Source organism: Pholcus phalangioides, unplaced genomic scaffold (genome assembly GCF_987345545.1).
Source record: "Pholcus phalangioides strain wild (caught in Gottingen) unplaced genomic scaffold, Ppha-v1.0 ptg000040l_1, whole genome shotgun sequence".
NCBI classification, from domain to species: domain Eukaryota; kingdom Metazoa; phylum Arthropoda; class Arachnida; order Araneae; family Pholcidae; genus Pholcus; species Pholcus phalangioides.
In genome coordinates, this window is record NW_028301626.1 from 1,266,637 (window position 1) to 1,287,568 (window position 20,932).

General features: G+C 39.4%; 1 protein-coding gene across 1 annotated transcript in view; it reads right to left on the reverse strand.

The window, feature by feature from the left end:
- LOC149065253 (E3 ubiquitin-protein ligase RNF170-like) overlaps positions 1 to 8,713 on the reverse strand; it is a 30,650-nt gene extending 21,937 nt beyond the window's left edge. Inside the window, exon 1 of the mRNA XM_089254239.1 lies at positions 8,475 to 8,713. Coding sequence (XP_089110365.1) covers positions 8,475 to 8,581 — 107 coding nt within the window. The 5' untranslated portion in view covers positions 8,582 to 8,713. The remainder of the gene's footprint in view (positions 1 to 8,474) is intronic.
- Positions 8,714 to 20,932: the final 12,219 nt, after the last annotated feature.

Here is a 20,932-nt window from a genome sequence, read left to right on the forward strand (position 1 = left end):
GAGATACCTGCACATCATAAATGTGATACTGAGTTGCTACCACTCATTCACTTTAACGGGGGAAGGAGATTCATGAATAAAAGCACTTTTCTCTACAAAAAAAATATGTTAATCCATGAAGTTAATTTGGGCTCACAATGACCTTTCATGTTATTACGAACACAGATTTTTGGTGTTGGTATTTTTTGCTTATATAGTTCTTTTGTAGTTTATTAATTAATGCTTAATTAAATTTGAGCAATTAGAAGAAAAGAAGCAGTTAGGTGATATGGTAATATGCATTAGAGAAATAATAAAAAACTAGCAAATGTGTTTATGCGTATGCCATCTGTACATCATTTAAAGAATTTCATCTGAAAGGAAAAAAAATTGTAATCTTTCCCTGGATGATGAAAGCATGCTGAGGATTGATAGCTACAGGGTTCTCAGAAAAATCTTCTTGATCATTTTCCCGACCAAAACCCTGGAAGACAGAAATACCATTCAGATTATTAACCTTAAAAATTTGTTTTTTTGGTTTGTTTTTTCCCCCTTCACAGATCTTTCCCCCGACTTTTATCAAATATTTGCACATTTCCCTGACTTTCCAGGTCATTGGGAACTCCGAACTGTAATGAATTTTGAGAGAACCTAACAGATATTCAGTAGTTTGTTACTTCTACCAAATCACTATTCATCTCATGTTTCCAACAATACACTAAAAATGCATATTCTATTGGAATTGATACTTTATATGTGTGCGTGCATGCAGAGTAGGGAAAAATCACGATTTTTAAAATATATATATAAAAAAAAATTTTTTTTTTTTATTTAAATCACTTTTTAGATTTTAACTGATCATTTATTAATTAAAACAAATCTTAATCAGTAAGAATGCATATTTTCATATCCCCTAACTGCTCAAATTTAATTTGTCATTAATGAATAATTGACAAATGAACTATATACAAGCAAAAAATATGAACACCGAAAATCTGTTTATGTAACAAAATGTCAATGAGCCCCAAATTAACTATTTTGAATCAGCAATTAGAGAATAGAATTCAAAGCTCTATAAAAAAAAAATGACTTCTGTTTTTCAATCAGGGGAACCCTCCTACCACATTGTAATGCACCGAAAGTACTCACTGCAGTTTAGCTAACAAGGAAAGTGTCCCAAGGTGACGTCTTCAAAAAGTTTTGAAAAAATTGCCACTGATTCGACTCATTTAAACATGTACAAAAATATTTCAAAAAATCTGGTGGAATTATAGATTACTCAAAAAAAAAAAAAAAAAATTACAAGCTAATATTATGAATGCTAATAGCGGCCAAGAATGACTAAAAATCCTACAATTCTAGTCTTAAAGTGGAGTCATTACAACAACATTTATTATCTGAGCACAGACAAAGAAAAAGAGGGGAAAAAAAGCTAGTTTCTAGAAGAGAAAAGTGTTGGAGAAGGCAAAGAAAGGACAAAAAGAGAAAAAAAAGAGCTAGAAAAGGATTTTTTTTATAGATCTCGCCAAGAAGCGATGAGCAGCCAACCACTGCAATTTTTATTAATTTTTTGCAGCTTTATTAATTGCACTCCACAGCTAATTTTTTGGGGTTTTATGTGTTTCCCGGATGAAATCAATATACATGAATTTTTTCTTAATTTTTTGAGGACGACACCTTGGGACTCTTTCCTTCAAGTGCTAAGTTGGACTCCCTATTATTTTCCTGTGATTTTTTTCCCATGCACAAATCCTGGAAATAGAAAGCTTTCTTTCTGCAATTTATCTAGGGGATTAAGTTCGTCTATATTTACTACCCCCAAAGATCTTCCATACTCCTTTCAATCACGAACTTTACCACATGCTAGTAACATGCATACCATACCAGGTTACTTTTACATAATATCACTGAAGTTATGTAAAAAAAAAACCAATTTAAATTTTGTGATTCAAATCAATGATTTTTCCAAAAAAAAAAAACCAAGTTATTTAAATTGTGATTCTAATAAAGAATCAAACGTACCCTGTGCGTATGTAGTGGAAGGGGATAAAAGAAACACCTTAAAATTCAATTAATGTCTTACATAATAGGGGCTGTTCAAGTATTACGTAAGCAAATTTTTAGCCATTTTTGATCCCCTCTCCCCCCCCCCCCCGTCAGCAAAATTTCGTCATTAGCTCTGCCCCTCTGAATCCTAACTCATATTTTCATAAAGGGCGGTTGATGACGTAAGCATTATCCCAACTCCCCCTCCCCCCCTTGTCATCAAAATTCAGCAAATCGGAAACCCCCTCCCCCCACCATCAATGATGATGTAATACTTGAACGGCCCCCATAGTAGAAATGTGAACAAGGAAGAATTCTATTGAGAATGGGGCAGCGTGGATATACACAATACACAAGGAAGTCATTAACCAGAAGATATTACCAATGATTATAGGCAGCCAAAATTGTCATATAATTAAATTAACTCTCCTTTAACTTTATCTCGCACATCATTTCAACGGCAGAGACCATTATTTTACCCACCTTTTGTGGGTACATTGTCATGAAACAAGTTAGAATACACTACGTTATTTATTAAACTAGCTTTAAAAGTCAAGGGAATCTAGAATTTCCTTGTCTTTGGATTCAAAGATACGTTGCGATAAAAGCTTAAGATTGCCTGTTAGATATGAAGAAAATTTTTTTTTTGTCTATGAAAACAACAGCTTGCTATGAAAAATTATATAATAAACGATAAATAATCAATATTTACACCATTTTTCACTTGTAAATAATCAGTGCCGTATATCTCTGTAAATCTCGCCAAATTTAAGGACAAACTTGGCATGTTTGGTGACAGCTCCAATTCAATGTTATGATGCCAAACAAGTAATGAAAAGATGCCCTGCGAATCATCAAGATTTTTCTGAAAGGTTTATTTCTACAGTCGAATCCAGTTATAACGAACTTCAAGAGACAAGAACTCAGAGAACTCTGGAGAAATCACTTCGTTATAACGAAATTTCGCTATAATGGAATTCCAGGTTTTAGCATTGCTCCTATGTAAATGTATCAAAGTGGATTAGAAAAGTGTTTGCTTAAACGAGATTTTTTGCTATAACGGTATTCATTAAAACTAGATTCGACTGTACTTATATAGTGACACCACCGGAAGAGAACTAGAGCAGTTGTAGAATTTTAGTTGGAAGATAAGATCTCTCTGTAGATTGCTCTATTTGTAAGTTGCGTTTTGTCGAATCGCTGCTTGTAAATAGCTGTTCTGTAAGTAAATCTGTGACTTCCTGCATTTTATTTCATCCTCAGCTCATTTCAAGCACTCGTGTGAAAAATTATCTGGAACAAGCTCTTATATACCAGGTTCTGGATAATTAGAGTTCCCAAAGTGTGGTTCGCAGACCATGGAGGTTTCTGAAGTAGAGGCTAACAGCTGCAATAGATGCATTTCAGAAAGAACAAAGCAAAGTTTAGGGTTAGAATTTATAGTGTTCTCAGACTTTTCCGAGACTTTGGGGACCCTTTTGTGCAAGCAGACACACCAACATTGATTTCCAATATTTTTGTCAATCTGGGGGGGGGGGTTAAATAATAAAAACGTCTTTTGTTAATTTTTTCTCTTTCCTTTTATTTTACCTATGCACAACCTGGTTGTGACCGCAGTGCCTTTGCTATACTGTAATGTACATATCCACCCCCCCCCCACCCTCGGCACAAAGGTCTGATCTAGCCCTTGCACTTTTTGTTAAACAGTTTTCGTTTAAAAATACATAATTGTTTACCCGTTTATTCCCTCGATCTATCACGTATAAGTGATTGCAGCTGATTAAGTTGTATTTTCTGTTGCCGTTCTGAAATATCATTTTACACTGTACTCTCTCGAAGCGTTGTGTACATTTTATATTAAGACTAATTTTTTAACAACCATTATAATTTTCATCCCACAATCATGTTTTATTGAACCCAGAAACAGTTTTTGGCAAGCCCAGAGAGCATTTTGTACCGTTGCATAATTTAAAAGAGTCCTGGTTTTTATTATTTTTAATCCCGTATCTGGCCTAAGGATGTTATTTTTTTTCACGACCGATGTTATTATTTATTCTAGAGTGTTTCAGTTTTCAATTTTGATTCTTATTTCGTCCAAGAATGGTTTTTTTTGTCATCGTTGTTAATTTTTCATTGCTATTTCTTTGTTTTAACAGCCATAGCTAATGCTAATGACTATTTTTTAGCAAATATGTTGGAGATTTTTTTATTCTGTAAGAAAGACATCCGAAAGCACGACTGTTTCACTCTTGGTGACTTCTCGTAATGCTTTCCGATATTTTCTTTGCCAAAAAAAAAAAAAAATTCCAAAACATCACTAAAAAGGGGATTGAACTACAGCTGTTATACATAATAGGGTTAATTTTTCATAAACATGGTCAGCGTCAAAGTGATGACTTTTTTCAAGCCAAAATTGGCAACACTGATACCAACATCAGTATTTGGCAATTCCTTATAAACGGCATATTTCATTAAATTTTTTGTGCATAATTTTTCTGTATTTTTTCCCATTTCTTGTTATATTTTTATTGATTGTTACATATTAGATCGATTCATGTAATAAATTGGATTTTCCGTGTGATTGTTTGCGCTCTTTGTCAGCCATCTTCAATTTATCATAAAAAAGTGGCGATTGCTTGGCTGGTGCCAAAAAAAAAAAGTGCTGAGCCCGCTTGTGGACAATTAACCCACAATAGGCCAATGGACATAATAAAATGTCAGATTGAAACAACACATTTTTTCCTCTGACATAGTTAAAAACAATGGTAGAGGCCACGCTTACTTGGGGATGACATGCACTGAAATGATTATTTCATGGGGCAGTGACCAGGGTTTAAGCTATGGTCGCATTTTTTGCAAAATGCGAAAATCGTAGAATGCAAAAGTAGTATCCACTTTTGCAAAAATGCATACAGGAGGTACGAAACGAGTAGACATCCAACCATCATTGGGGGGAGGGTCCCCCCTGGCTTTTGAAAATACATTAAAAATGGTGTATATATAGGTGTATATATATGGTGTACATACATTGAGTACATGTTCTTTGCCCCCGCCCCCCCTGGAAAAATTTAAAATGACGCCCTGCATCAATCATTACATTAGCATTGTAGCATTTTGATAAAGCTTCCCCCCCACTTTTTGCTTTTTTGCGAAAGGAATATTTTATCCAGCTTAACCCCTGGCAGTGACGTCTTAACCATTTCAGACCCCACATCAAATTCACCAGAGGAGAAAGTTTTTCTATAGCAAAAATATAATTATATAAAGCCTATGTTAACTCTATGCACAAAAAATTATGAAAATTTAATTTTTAAAGAAATTACAGCTATGTCCATCAAGATGGACACTGGGGTTTCAACGGGTGCAAAACTTCCCCAAAGCAGAATGTGCCAAAATCTGTGAGGTACAGCGCAGAACAATTAGCGCTACTGCAGAATAATTTGGAAGAATTTTAAGAAAAAGTACAAAAAACACTATTACTTGTATAAGGATTTTTTCCGTTGAACATTTCCAGTCAGCTGAGGGATCATCGCAGAACAATGCTAAACATTCTACTTTGGGACAAAATTTGTGAAATCTTGTTTTCAATGTCAAAGTCTAAAATATATAGTAAAGTAAAATATATTTGTAACCGCAATGTAGATTCAAAAATTGTTGTATCTGAAAGCAGGCTTCATGACTGTTCCCAGTAAGAGCTCTGTCAACACATGGGCTCACTAGAACGTGGCCTGGGGGCTGAGCCTCTTAGTGGCAGAGGAGCTTCTGATTACCTTTCATAGCAATTAGCATCAATTATAAAAGAACTGAATGAGGTCTGTTGGATTGCTCAGAGGGTGGCCCTTGATGTTGTCTATATGGCTCTGCCCATATGGTTGTGGTACGGGGGGGGGGGGGGGAGACTGATAGGCTCCTAGCCTGGGAGCACGTTAAAAATTTCACTGGTTGTTTTTTCGCACTAACTTATATGGTTATAATTAGAAGGAGCCATGGAAAGTCCTGGGCTTCGGCTCACCAAAGAGTCTAGTTTATAGGGATCCAGAATGTGTGGGCCACGAGTTTATTGATATGAAATTTCTGTTTGGTGTCATCACTTTTTAATGTGTTAATATTTGATATACATCAGATTGACTATACAAGTCGGGCCCAAAGTCAGTGACACATCCATAACTTACATATTTATATAAAATCACAGAGTTTACGAGGGGGCAGTGAAATAAACATATCACTATTTTATTTTATTTTATTTTTTGGAAAATGAGAAGTTCAAAATTTCATGCATAGATTACACTCTATCGTTTATAATTGGTTAAAATTAATAAGTTTGAGATGAATCACGACAAGAATCAATACTTTCTTAAGCATAATCGATACTGCAGATCACGTTAGCAAATGCATGAATTGACATAAAGTAAATTTAAGATAAGACTTGGCTGGCCTACAAATATTACATCCATCAAAGTGTAACAGTTCCCCCAAAGCAGAACGTTTAGTACTGTTCTGCGATGAGCCCTCGGCTGACTGGAAATGTTCTGCGGTAAAAATCCCCATACATGTAATAGTGTTTTTTGCACTTTTTCTTAAAATTCTTCCAAATTGTTCTGCGACGTACGTCGCAGATTTCAGCACATTCTGCTTTGGGGAACAGTTCTTGGTGAGAAGCAAGTCAAAACTCAAATGCGAACTGCTAGTCAAAATTTTGCTTTTGTTGTTTGTTTACATGTTTTGAGGTAAATACAAGCAATGCATGAAATTTTGCACAATTTCTTTTAATACTCAAGAAATAATGCTCAATCATTACACTGCAAACAACGCTAAGATGTCAGTTTGTTGATTTTATGTTGATTTTTCAAAATAAGTCACTGACTTTTGGCACACCCTGTACATTACACATAACTGCTTATCACCCAATCATACTTTTTCGAAAATTCTTTGCCGTAGAATCAGTTTCCAATGAAGATATAATTAAAATTTCAACCATAAGAGCACGACAAGAAAATGCTGGAAGAAAGGTTTCGCTACCTTTAAGACAGTGTCCATCTCAATGGACATCACATTAGCTTTATACAAATGCTTAAATACGAGTGCAAATGAAAAAACCGTCTATGGTATAAGAAATAGGGTATAGAGACGATGTAAAAAAAATAGTGAAGGAAATTCCACTTTAAAAGAATTTTTCGTGAAATAAAAACGAACTTTATTGTATGAGCCAAGAAGCACAATTGCTGCCATAAATCGTGGCAACGTTGCCAACGTAGAAATATAAATCTGATTCAGTGGAGAAATTGTTGTCAATACCAAAAAGTAAATAATGAACCTTATCACACGATAAACAAATTTGCTGTGGACATTTGAACATGGGACTCACCCAGGCAGGGCCTCATAAAAATGAGATATGGTTAAAATGCTCAAGAGTAACCATGTAAACATAGGTATTTCTGGCCTGGATAAGGGTCTCTGAAAAATCAGTCTGGGAAGTGGCGTCATAGAGCACCCCCCCCCCAGTATTTTGTAGCACAGGTCCGAGCACATCCGGAATTAATTCAGAAATCAAAATCTCCTATATAAAGACCAAGTCAAGAGGTCTAAAGTACTTCCGACGCTTCTGTCTGAAGCTCTTGCGAATCAAGTTCGGGTCATGACTTGTAGCTGCAGATTCCCAGGCTGTAAGTTGATGCGTAAGACTCATCTCGGATTACCCTGTGAATCACGTCTAGAGTCAGGACCCACAGTTCAAGAACGTTAGTGGAATGTTGTACGATTTATCTTGGAAGCCAATGCCGTTGGAACCAAGGGAGTGCAGTGACATCTGAATATAAGGAAGGCCACCTGAGCACGACCCAAGAACCTTAACGGCAGAGGAGCCCTCCCTCATAAAAATTAGACTTGGTTAAAATTTTCAAGGAGCAGCAAGTAAAATTCGTGGACGAGCATTTATAGCCAGATCGGGGCCACAGAAAAATCAATTTGGTGCTCTTAAGACGGCTGAGAACCCACAGTGTTTATTAGCACCGTTTCTGAGCAATTTCCCCCCCACCGAATCAATTCAGAAATAAAAAAAATCTCCTATATAAAGATCAAGTCGAGCACCCACAGGGCTTAAATACTTCAGATACCTCTGAGTAGGGAGGGGGGGGGGCATGATTCTCTTTAAGACAGAACATCATGGGTGGGGGGTCTTGATTTTTTCATAGTACAAACTTGTATGTAACCACGGCTGCAACTGGAGGGGGGGGGGGCTGATGCCCAGGGCCCTAGACTGGATGGGGGCGCGTAATTCACCCTTTAACTGCTCCTTCTAAATTACAAGGGGGGGCGCATAAATCGACCCGGCTGACAAAGTATCTAGTTACGGCCCTGCATGTATGCATGTAACAAGCTGCTTCAGTGATGTGTAATCCTATGACTAACAAGTAAGTAGCACGAAGCAAGTTTGTTTACGTGATACTAACCTTCTGGATAAGCAGAGGAGGGCAATGGCTACACCGAGCAACGCCGAAGAGACATAGAGCACCTCGTTCCCTATTCCTTCAATTAATGGATTTTCATCGTCAATCATAACCTCAAAGTTTGAGAGAAATTGAATTTCATTTTCTTCTTCCTAACGCATGAAAAGCGTCGTCTGTATTATCACGAGCTCCTCACATCATTTGACAAACATGCATACGTCACACGGGAATTACGAGGCTCCGCAGGTGTAGATAGTTTGTATAACTTTCCTACGAGAAACGAGCGGCGCGTAAACGAAACACGTTGAAAATTTACCTTTTGACTAAGGTGACCATACGTCCCGAATTTCCCGGGACAGTCCCGGTTTTCTTTCTTTTTTTGGTGCGTCCCGGTTTTTACATGCGCCTACTTGGATTTTTATTCTTTATTGAAGTCAAAGATTGAAATTATTTTTCAACTCATAAATTATATTACGATAATTAGAACTATAAATAAGAATGCTAATCCTACATTTGTCTTGTTGAACGTTTTATTTCGTGGAGTTCATTTTAATCCACTACAATTTGCAGTGACGCTTCGTTTCCCGCCATGGCGTTTTTTCCAAATTTTCGCAATAATTGGCAACTTTGTGCACTTTTGGCGTTGTTCTTGGCGATGTCCCGTATTTGGAATTCCAATTTACCGTATTTCTCTCGAGGAAATATGGTCAGCCTACTTTTGACTAAATTTTTCCCACTCATTCCAAAAATTGTGCTAAAAATCTATCGCTGGAAATATTCAGTATTTTTCACTAGGAAAGCGTTGTTTTGCGTTTAAAATTGTTTTCAACAAAAATTCTTTTGTTTGATGCTCTCTCAAAATTTCCCACAAACGCCAAGAAATTTCCCACGTGGACCAATTTTGGCCAATTTTTCCCTCGAATATGGGAAATTTCCCCACGAGTTACCAGCACTGTTTGGGGGTCATTCACGTATTACGTCAACATCGATGGGGGTGGGGTGGGGGTTTCGGGTTTTCTGACTTTTGATGACAAGGGGGAAGGGTGTGTGAATGATATGCTTACGTCATCAACCACCCTTTTTAAAAATATGAAATATTCTTAATAGCATCTTACTCGGTGCGCCGAAAACAAGAAAAACCTTTGGCTAAATTTGTGAGCACCTAACTAACATTCTTCCTATATTGATAAGCTCTATAGAGCCACTTTAGTGGATCTTTAAATGTTCCGCGGATCCTTCAAGCGATCTGAAAATGTGTCCGGTCCACTATGTTCTAGAAATGTGTTGCGGACCGCTTAAGTGCTCTGCAACTGGACCGCGTGTCACTCAAGTGCATGTCGCGGATCACTCAAGTAATCTGGGAATGAGCCGCGGGTAACTGGAGTGATGTAGAACTGCACTGTGGGCCACTTAAGTACTCTAAAACTGTGCCACATATCCCTGAAGGGGGGGGGGGGTCTCTCAATGTGTCAAGGACCGCTTAATTGTTCTGGAACGGTGCCGCTAGATACTTAATCGATCTGTAGATGTGTCGCGGGGTCACTTAAATGATCTGTGAATCTGCCACACGGGCCGCTTAAATGCTCTGCAATTGGGCCGCAAGTCACTTAAGTGATCTCTAAATATGTCGCTTAGTTCATTCAAAAAAAATCAGGTTTGAGGTGGTGGGCCACATCAGATAACCTATAACCTCGAGGGCCTTATTTGGTCCGCGGGTCATGGGTTTCGCATATATGGGTTAGAGCAGAGGTCTTCAAATTTTTGTTGCCAAATCTAGTTGCGAGCACTGCCTGTACCCACAATCAAAAGAAGAGTACCCTTATGGCAAGTTTGGTATACAAGGCATGAAATCAGGATGATTTCAGACCTTGAATGTAATTTATACAAGGTGTTTCATTGGAACGTTGAACAAGTGCTCGCGAGCACAAAATTGAACATGGGCATCGAGCACACTAAGGTCTGCAGGGAGCACCGTCAACCCCCCTTTATAAAAATAAGAGATGTTCCTTAATGACATCTTACTGGGTGTTCCAAAAACGAGAAAACCTTTCACTAGTTTGTGGGCACCTGAACTAACATTCCCCCTATTACAAGTCCTCTACAGAGCCACTTTAGTGATCTCTAAATATTCCGCGGATCCTTCAAGTGCTCTGGAAACGTGCCGCGCGTCACTCACTTGATCCGTAATCAGGCGTCGGAAGTGTTTCGATTTTGTGGGTGCTCGTCTTGAGTTTCATGTAGAAAATTTTGATTTTTGAATCAATTTTGGGGATGCTCGGACAAGCTCTACAAATTTCCATGGGTTCTCGAGCACACACAGCACCCCCGACTCCGTCGCCACTGTCCGTAATTATGTCGCAAATCACTAAAGTAATCTGGGGATGTGCCGCGGATAACTTGAGTGACGTAGAACTGCACCGGGGGGCCGCTTAAGTGCTCTAAACGGTGCCACGCGTCACTCAAGGGTTTCTAAATGTGCCACGGATCGCTTGGACCGCTCTGGAACTGTGTCACGGCTCACTTAAGCGATTTGTAAATGTGCCGCTTAGTTCATTTTTACTAAGTTAGGTTTGGGTAGGCGGGCCACATCAGATAACCCCAAGGGACAGATTTGGCGGGTCATGGGTTTAGCATATATGGCTTAGCCCTCTCCTTAATGAATTTCTCAAAAATAAACTTTAAAGAGTTTTTAGACTTCAAATGGCATTGAAATCAACAGAAATTGAATAAAGTAACATATAAAATTATTTTCATCCGAAATTTAACGAGCAATTCGCATAACGAGCAAAAATTTTGAACAAATTTTGACTAGGATAACGAGCGATTGTTCGCATTACGAGTAATTTTTCATTTATTTTCACGGTATCACAACGGAGCTGATCATTGGCGGAGATAGACTTGGAAGTCTGGGGGAAGGGGGGGGGGCACGGTCATTATTGCTGGGTGGGACACGATGATGATGATGTCAATTCACATATACATATATACATTAGATCATTACTCCACCTTTGACGCTGGAGGGCAATGCCCCCCCCCCCCGTATCTCCGTCAATAGAGCTGATGGCTTTTGCTTCCGCCTACACACGTGTTATGGAATTGTGGGTAATATTCTCCTTATGGTCCCCGGTAAGCGGGTCTCAGTCGGAAAATTAACGCACGTGCGGGTGTGAATATTTACGATACGGAACTAGATGTAGCATAGCAGCGGTGCAAATGAAGGTTTTTTTTTTAAATTCTGCTTGTAAAAAAAAATTGTATTATTTTGTATTAATTTTATATGGCTGATTGTATTATTGAACGTGATTTTAAGGGGGGGGGCTAGCTCATGAACAAGAGCCACTACCTGTGGGAGAGATTTTGTGCTCGGAGAACACCATGGACTGGAGGTGCATGCGGATGACATTCAAGAACTATTGATGAAAAATGTCTAGAAGTTGACGGTAGATGAAGTTATGGTCCTCTTTTTCACGCACCAGCGAGAGTTCGTGGACGCCATCTCGTCTGAGGAAGAGAGAAGTAAGGAGAAGTCCCTCACATAAGATGAGATTATAGAGATGTGTAGAATGTGGGGGAATCTCTGCAAAAACCTGTAGAAAAGAACCATCCAAATAAAGCTGTAGCAATGTGCAATCTCTCCAACGAACACCGCAATTTACTATTTCCGAGAAATCCTAAAAAAAGAGGAAAAAACAAGTGTCATTGGAGACGGCTCTTTTTGAAAGTCACGCAAAAAGAATAAATTTGCAAACAACGGTGAGTCTCTGTAAATCCTCCAAAACTATAATTCTCTTCTCTCTCTCGTCGTTTAGAGTAAGTTAATATGTAAAACATTATCGTATATTGTAGGTTTATTTATGGCATTATAGTTATTTTATTGCATTTTGTATAATTATTAATGTGTTTAATTATTTATTGAATGCCGTCGTTTTTTTTGTTAGTTATTTTTATGTGAATGACTAATTGTGGAACGAATTATCGGAATTTCCATTATTTCCTACGGGGAAGTTTGATTCGCATAACGAGCTATTCGGATAACGAGCACGTTGGCGGAACGAATTAAGCTCGTTAACCGAAGTTCCACTGTGGTTTTGTGGTTTCATTTCCATACTTCATATTTCCTGAAATTCTATTTTTGTCTTTAAAAGGAGTTGTTCTCAAACTTTTGTCACCCGCTGCTCCCAAAAATAGTTTAGTACTGGGGTGGCCCAACCCGCGGCACGCGTGTCACAAATGGTACGCCATGGTATCAGGAGTGTCACACGCGAACGATTATGAAAAATCAAGTAAATTCTATTCCATTTTTCAATTAAAGAAATTCTCTCCAACTTTTAAAAAATCCTTTTAGTGATGGTCTTGTAGGCTGCCAAAGCTAATGTATATTTAGTATGGTAGGAAACGGGGCGGATAAAGCTTACCTGCCGCCTGGATACAAAGCCTCATGTGCCACCTTTAAACACGACCCGTTTAGCCTTGTTCAACCTGTTATAACGAAGATCTCGCTACAGTGTTGAGCAGGTTCAACAATTTTCAGACCGCGCATGCGCGATATTAGAGAAGGCGATTTTTTCCTGTAAAATGTCTCCGACTGTTACGTTTGGAAACTTATCGTAAAATGTAAAACATTTGCAAAAAAATGCAAAAAAAGTTTTAAAAATTCTAAAAAATGAATGCTCGAGTCTGAAAAGGCTTTGGTGAATTCATAGCGTGAAAAAAAAGTAATTACCAGAATCGTCTCGGGTTGGAGTAACAACCCCTAAAGATAATCTTATCTATGGGGGGGGGGGAGGGAGAATGTTTACTACTATAGTCGAATCCCGTTTTAACGAATACCGTACGGTATATATAGCGTTATAGCGAAAAAATATCGTTTTAGCGAACACTTTTCAAATCCCCTTAAATACGTTTACATAGGTAATATGCTAAAACCCGGAATTCCGTTATAACGAAGTGATTTTTCCGCGCCCCTCGAGGGTGGACAGAAATAATTTTCTTTGAGTTTTTCAAGTAAATGAAACTTTTTTTTTCATCCATTCAATTCGAAGTCAGCACCTCTCTTGTGCGGCAGCAACGGGTCACATGGCCTAAGAGCTGCTCCTGTGCTCTATAACAACTCATTTGTTCGTTCCCTGCACCACAAGAAAAAAAACACCTTTGAAATGAATCCCTTAATAAAAACCAACCTCGTTATACATCACGTTAAACATCATAAGTGTCGTTTTGGAGGATTGGGCTATCTGGCATTATTAAGAACAATCAAATGGGTAGATATTTATACCAAAAAATAGAAAAATTTGCTTTAAAAGCGGGACGTATGGTCACGAACATTTTGTACTATAAATAATGGCATGCGGCTTTCTTTTGAAAAAAAAAAATCCAGGTTTATCTCAAGGTCCCCCTAGACTAGAACCCTACCAGCTCCCCACCAGGGTCACCTTTAGGGCTGCACATGAGACCTCGCACCCCCGGGCGGCAGGTAAGTTCGACCCACCTCTGTCATGATCATTACTTACTTTTTCCATAAACAGGGGCGTCGGAAGTAGTTCAAATCTGTGGGTTTGAATGCAGAAAAATTTGATTTCTGAACCAGTTGTGGATGTTCAGCGTGGCCCAACCCCTCGAGATAATGTGCTTATATCCCGCACGGGACAGAGCCTGGGCCATGTCTGGCATCGCAGTTCTGGATGCTCAGACCCGCGCCGCAAATGCCTGTCATCCACAGCATCGCCGGCTCCGACGCCATTACCATAAAGAAGTATAGCGAAGCAAGTTTTATTATTTAATTTATTCAAATTACTTTCTGGTGATCCAGAGCCGCACAAGTTAAGAAGCTAAGTTTTTCCTTTGCCTTTATTTGATCGTTCCAGAAAAATAACTGAGTGGGGGCACCAACTTGTCCTACTTGTGACAGAGTACGGATAATTTCTCCCAAGTCCTTGAAATGAGCAGAGGATGAAACCAAAAATGCAGGACACCACAGATTTATTTACACAGAACACCAAAGATGTTGACGGAACGTGACCTAATAATAACGGAGAGAGCGATTTCGTCTTCTCGATACAATTTCAACAACTGCAAAGCGTCAGTGGAGAACGGCCACCCAAGGATGTCGTTTCGTCTCCTCGCTCACCAAAAACAACACTGAAGATGTCCACCACAGTAGTGGATGAAACGTCTACCACAAAACACAGGTTAGAACACGGCATAACAGACCGACGGTATGAAATTTATTATAACTGCATAGTTCTTGAAAAGCAAAGCCACCTTTAAAAGGCCAGAGAAGACCTTCTTGATTTTCTCTGCAAGATCCGATCCGAGTGCATCTTCATATTTCCGGTTTGGCATCATCACGTCGCTTTATCGGAGCTAGCGCCAAACTTTCTGACTTGGTGATATTTCGAGGCGTTTTGAACAAAATGCGTTATCGATGACAATTTTCGTAACACTGCCGCCCCTCCTTTAAAATTGTCGTCCCGGCAATTGTCTTCGTCGGCGGATTGCACTTTGTCACTAACTGTGGTAAGGAGCCAGTCTGTTGAGGTGAGTGCCCGAGTGGCGCAGTGGTAAGATGCTCGTCTTCCACAACGAAAGTTGCCGTCAAGGTTCATGGGATCGAATCAGCATCTCCTATGCGCATGCGCCAGTAAGCGTGGCCTGCCGCTCTTGGAGGGGTCTCTTTACTCTCTCACGGAGGGGTTTATTTTGATCTCAAGCGTGAATCTGTTTGTGCTCCGTCGTCTCCTACCGTTTCGCTAGAATTCCGCGGAAATATAGGATGGTGAAGTGGCCAGAGGACACATCCTTCAAGTTTCAGTGTCTCTTCAGATAAAATATCAAATTAATTGGTGAGGATAAATATAGCAGCATTGACACGGTTTTTACTGAAACAACTAGTGAAATAACGAATCCAATTGATATTGCTGAACGTTTTAATGACTTTTTTTCTAATTTTTGTAACAATGATCTTCCTAATAATTGTAATCATTAAATTATTAAATTGTTCAAATTTGACCCCCCCCCCCCACTTATACGTATATTTTACACAATGTTGAATCTATCAATGGGAAAAAAACATTGAATGAAACTTCGTATTTCAGAAGTAACTAATCTAACACCAACAGTGGATCCAGAAGTAGAGTGGGGAGTAATCATCCCTCCCAAAATTCGGATAATATGGTAAAACTTGGACTGTCTCGTAAATGTAGTACAATCTTGCACAATTAGAGAGCCACCTCTCCTGACCCATCGCTGTGGATCTGTGACTATGTCTAAGGTTGAATATATGATCTGGATATTTCTGAGCACTCACTTTATTTATCTAAAATCTTTCTTCTACTTTTTTTCTAGCTCAAAGTCTTTGGTAACATCTTTAAAATTAATGCTACTTACCGCATTTGTGTCTATATTTAGTAGAGATATGAGCCATCATATATTTTTACATACTTTAAACGAGGAAAAAAAAATGGACCCTCAATGAAAAAGGGTTTTTTCCACATTATTTGCTTCTTAACTCAACGCATCTTAAATTTTCCTTTCAGTGTTTTGATTCTAGCTTTGAAATTACAATGCTAAATTTTATTGCTTTTTTCATCCTCAAATTCAGCTTGGTCTCTCTATACTTTTCTTGATTAAAAATTCTTATGAAAAATTATTAAAAGATTAATTTTTAAAATTATACAAGATAAGAGACATGCATGTCGATTTTACATTTTTTTTTTTGAATTGCCAAAATGCACGTTTTCGAACTCTTTTTTTCATTCTTTAGATAGACCATAGGATTTACAATATAGGGTGGCCTCTGTTAATTCGCCCTTCATATCAACTATTTGTCGTAGAGGTAAGGTTCCAATTTGGTGAAAGCTAAAAATGCGTCCAGAAACTACTCTGTTTCAATTTTGAGAATGAAAACACAGTGTGTCGCCAAATAAAAAAAAAACGATTTTACATGGACACCCTGTCCTGAAAAACCCAATTAGAAAGTTGTTGCAAATACAAAAATCTGCGGAAAGTTGGGAAAGAACATGCAAACTAAGGGACAAGCCTCTTTCCCTCATTTATGCTGTTCTTTCCCAACTTGTCTCCGATCTTAGGGGGAGGGGTGCGGAAGGCGCGGTTGCACCGGGCCGCAAATTTACAGGGGGACGTATAATTTTTTCAAAAGAGAAACCTTTTCCTTTCTCGGCAGATGCTTTTGAAATTTTTAATTAAAATTTAATTTCTTTCCCATTAAACTGTTATTGATTATGAAAGGAGGTTTTTAGTTTAGAGTCCCAACAATATTATTTTTAGCGTTATTAGGCATGGCAGTAGCTTATGTGTAAAAGAAAAAAGAGTATATTATGCAGGTGGTCGCATTCTTTATCCCTGAAAGAAGTCTGGTCTTTCTTTCTGCCGTTAAAGAATAACAGGGCTATATTAACCAAGAAAGAAACATGCTTAGAGCAACAAACGAAAATGGAAACTAGAAAAGATATCTAGCATTTTTTTCCCCTTGAAAACCTTCCCTCTCGTTGGAGTTACCATCTGGAGGTATCAATAGTGCACATAAGATGAATGTTTGTAGTTTCATTTCAGCGATGCTTCCACTATTGATGGTCCATAGTACACTGTAGCATGGATATCTCTAGATGATGACTACCCCGGAGAGAGGCAACTTGGACTGTCTTCTGGAGTGTTAATTGCATGCCTTCCTGGAAACCTCTGAACTGTCATGTTTCCCTAAGGAGGCTTGAGAATTTTTAAGTCGTAAACATTACTATCTCTGAATCATTCTCTCATATATTCCGGAAGACGGATATACAATGTGTAAATTCTAAATTTTGACAATTTTTACTACTGAGCTTCCGGAAAGAAAAGTAAGGCGCGTTTCTCTCTGATATTTTTTCTGAATCTAATTATTCACCTAGTACCAGTACCAACGCTAGAGATATTTTGTTGCATGAACAAGAGCCGGATCTTGAATCCTGCGAACTACGCGGCCGCAAAAGGCGCCAACTGAAAGGGGTGATTTTTTTTATCACCAAAGCATCATTCTCTTACACTTGCAAAATGTCCAGAACCAACCCTGTTCATGAATAGAGAGTTCATGCATGAAAACATTTGAGAGCACAAATTTCCGAACATTTAGGATGTAGGCTACATTACTTACAGCCCCGGTAGTTCATTGGCTACTATTAAATAAATTATATCTGAGGTTTAGGCTGATTGCAGCTAGTGTTGTTAATATTCGCCACAACCTATTCCAGAGCCTATTTTTGAATTTCGAATTTGAATATTCAAATATTGAAATTGCAATCTTGGATTTTGTTTGTGGCAAGAAACTCTTGGTTTTAAACAAGTAATAACATTGAAGAGCTCATATACAGTGAATCCCACTTATAGCGTTTTCCAAAAACTCATAAAAAACGTTGTTGGCGGGAAAACGTTTTAAACGGGTAATTTCAATAAGTGAAAGTTTTGAAATTTAGTAAAAGTTAACAGATCACGAAAATAAGTCGTACTAAGCGAGAAAACTTTTTAAATGGGATCATTAAGCGGAATATGCTGCAGTAATTTTAAATTAATCTACATTTTCAATGTAGTTTTAACGTGTTTCAGAATGTTTTTCTTTATTTTTGTGAATTCCACATCTCCCTTCCCATATCCTGGAGCAGGGCCCTTAGGCTGAGATTTTTAGCGGGCCCCAAGCCAGACTTTTAACGAGCCCTTCCGTAATGAATTTATTGCGTGAAAAAAATGATGGTTATTGACCCAGATCCCCCCTCCCGGTGCTGGAGCCCTGTCGGCAGTGGCGACTTAACGCATGGACCCACCCGGGCACGGCCATGGTCCCCACAAGACCGGGCTGACAGGGTTCTAGCCCCGGAGCCCAATTCTCATTTTTTGCTTTTTTACGATATAAATTATAAAATATAAAAACTACAGAAGAGCCCATGAAAAGTCTAACCGGGGGGCCCCACAAAAAATTTCAGCCTAGGATCCCTGCTCCAGATGTGGGGGCCTCAAGAGAAAAGGGGCCTCACAAAAATGAGATACAGTTGAAATTTTCGAGGAGCATACATGTATATTTGCCTGGTAGGGTCTCTGAAAGATTACTTGGCTTAGGGGCCCATGATGCTCTTAAGACGGCCCTGGCACCCGAACAATGATATATCTAAGCCCTCACCGTTTCCCTTCTGACTGGAAATGCTGACCTAATAATTTGTATGAAAAATGCTACGAAAAAAGTTCACCAAATTTTATTATTCTGAGCCCCCCCCCCCCGGGTGGACCCTGGACCGTAAAAGGGCTGGAGGCAACCAGAGTCCTGCCTCGAGCAGATGGGGAGGGGGGCTTACAAAAAATATACACTTATTTTGCATGATGACAAATCTTTTCAAGAATGCCCCAAGAATGTCTGCCCCGGGGCCCCGAGAAGGCACGCTACATCCCTGGGTGGACCCCCCATAGGCCCCTTCCCACAAACTGGGTCGCAACAGGGTCAATGCTTGGTCAGCCGGGCAAGATTACATTTTGGTGCCCTTTGTAATGTTTGGTTCCCTCTCTGATCTGGTGCCAGGGCACTGGATGCCCTTGCCCACCCCCACTAGTTGCGATCCTTCCCACAAGAGTAAGCAGGACTGCAACCACTGCAACGGATAAAGATGAAGAGCGATCGCCCCTCCCAAGAGAAGAATAATATGGGAGAAATTTGTCTGTCCCGTGAAATACGGATGATCCAATGCATGCACGTACACAGGAAGTCGCTTCTGGATCCAGGGCGATGTGTCGCCCTGGATCCGCCTGCCTTCACTCCATTCGAAGCTGAAGATGTCTGCCACGGCTTCATTCACAGCTAAAGATATCTGTCTCGGCTTCATTAGCAGCTGAAGATACCTGCCTTCGTTCCATTCGTAGCTGAAGATCTCTGCTTCGGCTTTTTTCTCCTGTACTCGGAGGTACAGGCATCTTCAGCTGAAGATGCCTATACCTCCGCTCCATTTGGAGCTGAATATTTCTGCCTCCGCTCCATTTGGAGCTGAATATTTCTGCCTCCGCTCCATTTGGAGCTGAATATTTCTGCCTCCGCTCCATTTGGAGCTGAATATTTCTGCCTCCGCTCCATTTGGAGCTGAATATTTCTGCCTCCACTCATTTCGCAGTTTAAGATGCCTGTCTCAGCTTCTTTCCCAGCTGAATATTTCTGCCTCTGTTCCATTCGCAGCAGCTGAAGATGTCTGTCTTTGCTCAAGAACGGATCCAGGGGTGGGGGCGATAGGTAAGAACCGAATAATTTTGGAAAATTTTCCTGTCCCGGAAAATACGGGACGATCCAACGAACTTATTCGCTTCTCCCGACACATCGACCTGGATCCCCACCTGAAGGTGCCCCATACAGCCGCGCAGGTCGCACGGCCAGAGAACCGTCTTTAGTTAAGAGCACCGATTATGGTTTCTTTTCTGAATTGTTTCCAACTCTGCTTCAACATTACAAGAGAGTGCCAAAATGCTTGCTTAACACAGCTGACCAACCCCCTAGTTGTGGCTCCGGGTCTACGATGGTCTTAAAGTGGCCTTGATGTACAAATGGGTAGGGGCAGAAAAGAGAAAGGAATCTGTCCATGCGGGATACATTTTTGGTGCTCCCGATGACGTTTCTCAGCTCAAAATTTTTTTTAACCTTCCAACTCGGATTTGGCACCCTTTCCTAGAGAGGTGCTCCATGTGGCTGCACAGGTCGCACGACCTCTGTGGGGGCTGAAAGGCTTCAGCCTAGTTTCTTATACTTTTTGGTTTTTTTTCATACTATAAATTTTTTATCGAGGGACCAGTGAAAAATCTGGCCTCTAAGGCCCCAACAAGGATCCCAGCCTATCGACCCCTGCTGTAGGACGTGGGTGCGATAAATTAATCCAGGCTTCCCGCTAGGCCAGTGCGTCCTACAGATATTGTATCTAGGAAGAAAGGACTCCCGTAAATACCGGGTGACTCGAAACGTTACACCGTCCGCCAATAGCAGTTTTTTTTGCCTTTTAGCATTTGCAGCGAATTCACAATGGCACTAACAATTTTAAGGGAAATAAAATTAATTTAATACTCTAGAATACTTTAAGACATTCATTTTTAAAAATATTGTTGGTACTTTCAAAATCAGAAGTGCCTTATGTGGTGATGATGAGAAACCCTGGCATAAAAAACTAAATTCTTTCATTCAGCTTTGCTCCTTATAAAAGCTTATAAACTGATCTGAAAGATCAAACTTCCAATACAGTAATTTTTCAAGACCCAAGGAAACATCCAAAACAAAGGACCTCCACACAAGTACACGACAGGTAAGATCGTAAAAAGTACTTACTTATAGCTCAGTGATTTTTCCACAGTACACTTTATAATAATGTGCTGCCATCTAGTCTCAAATTTAAAAGTGACTCATGTGGTGATGAGGAAGTTTAAAGTAAAAAAAACTATATTCTTTACTCCACTCA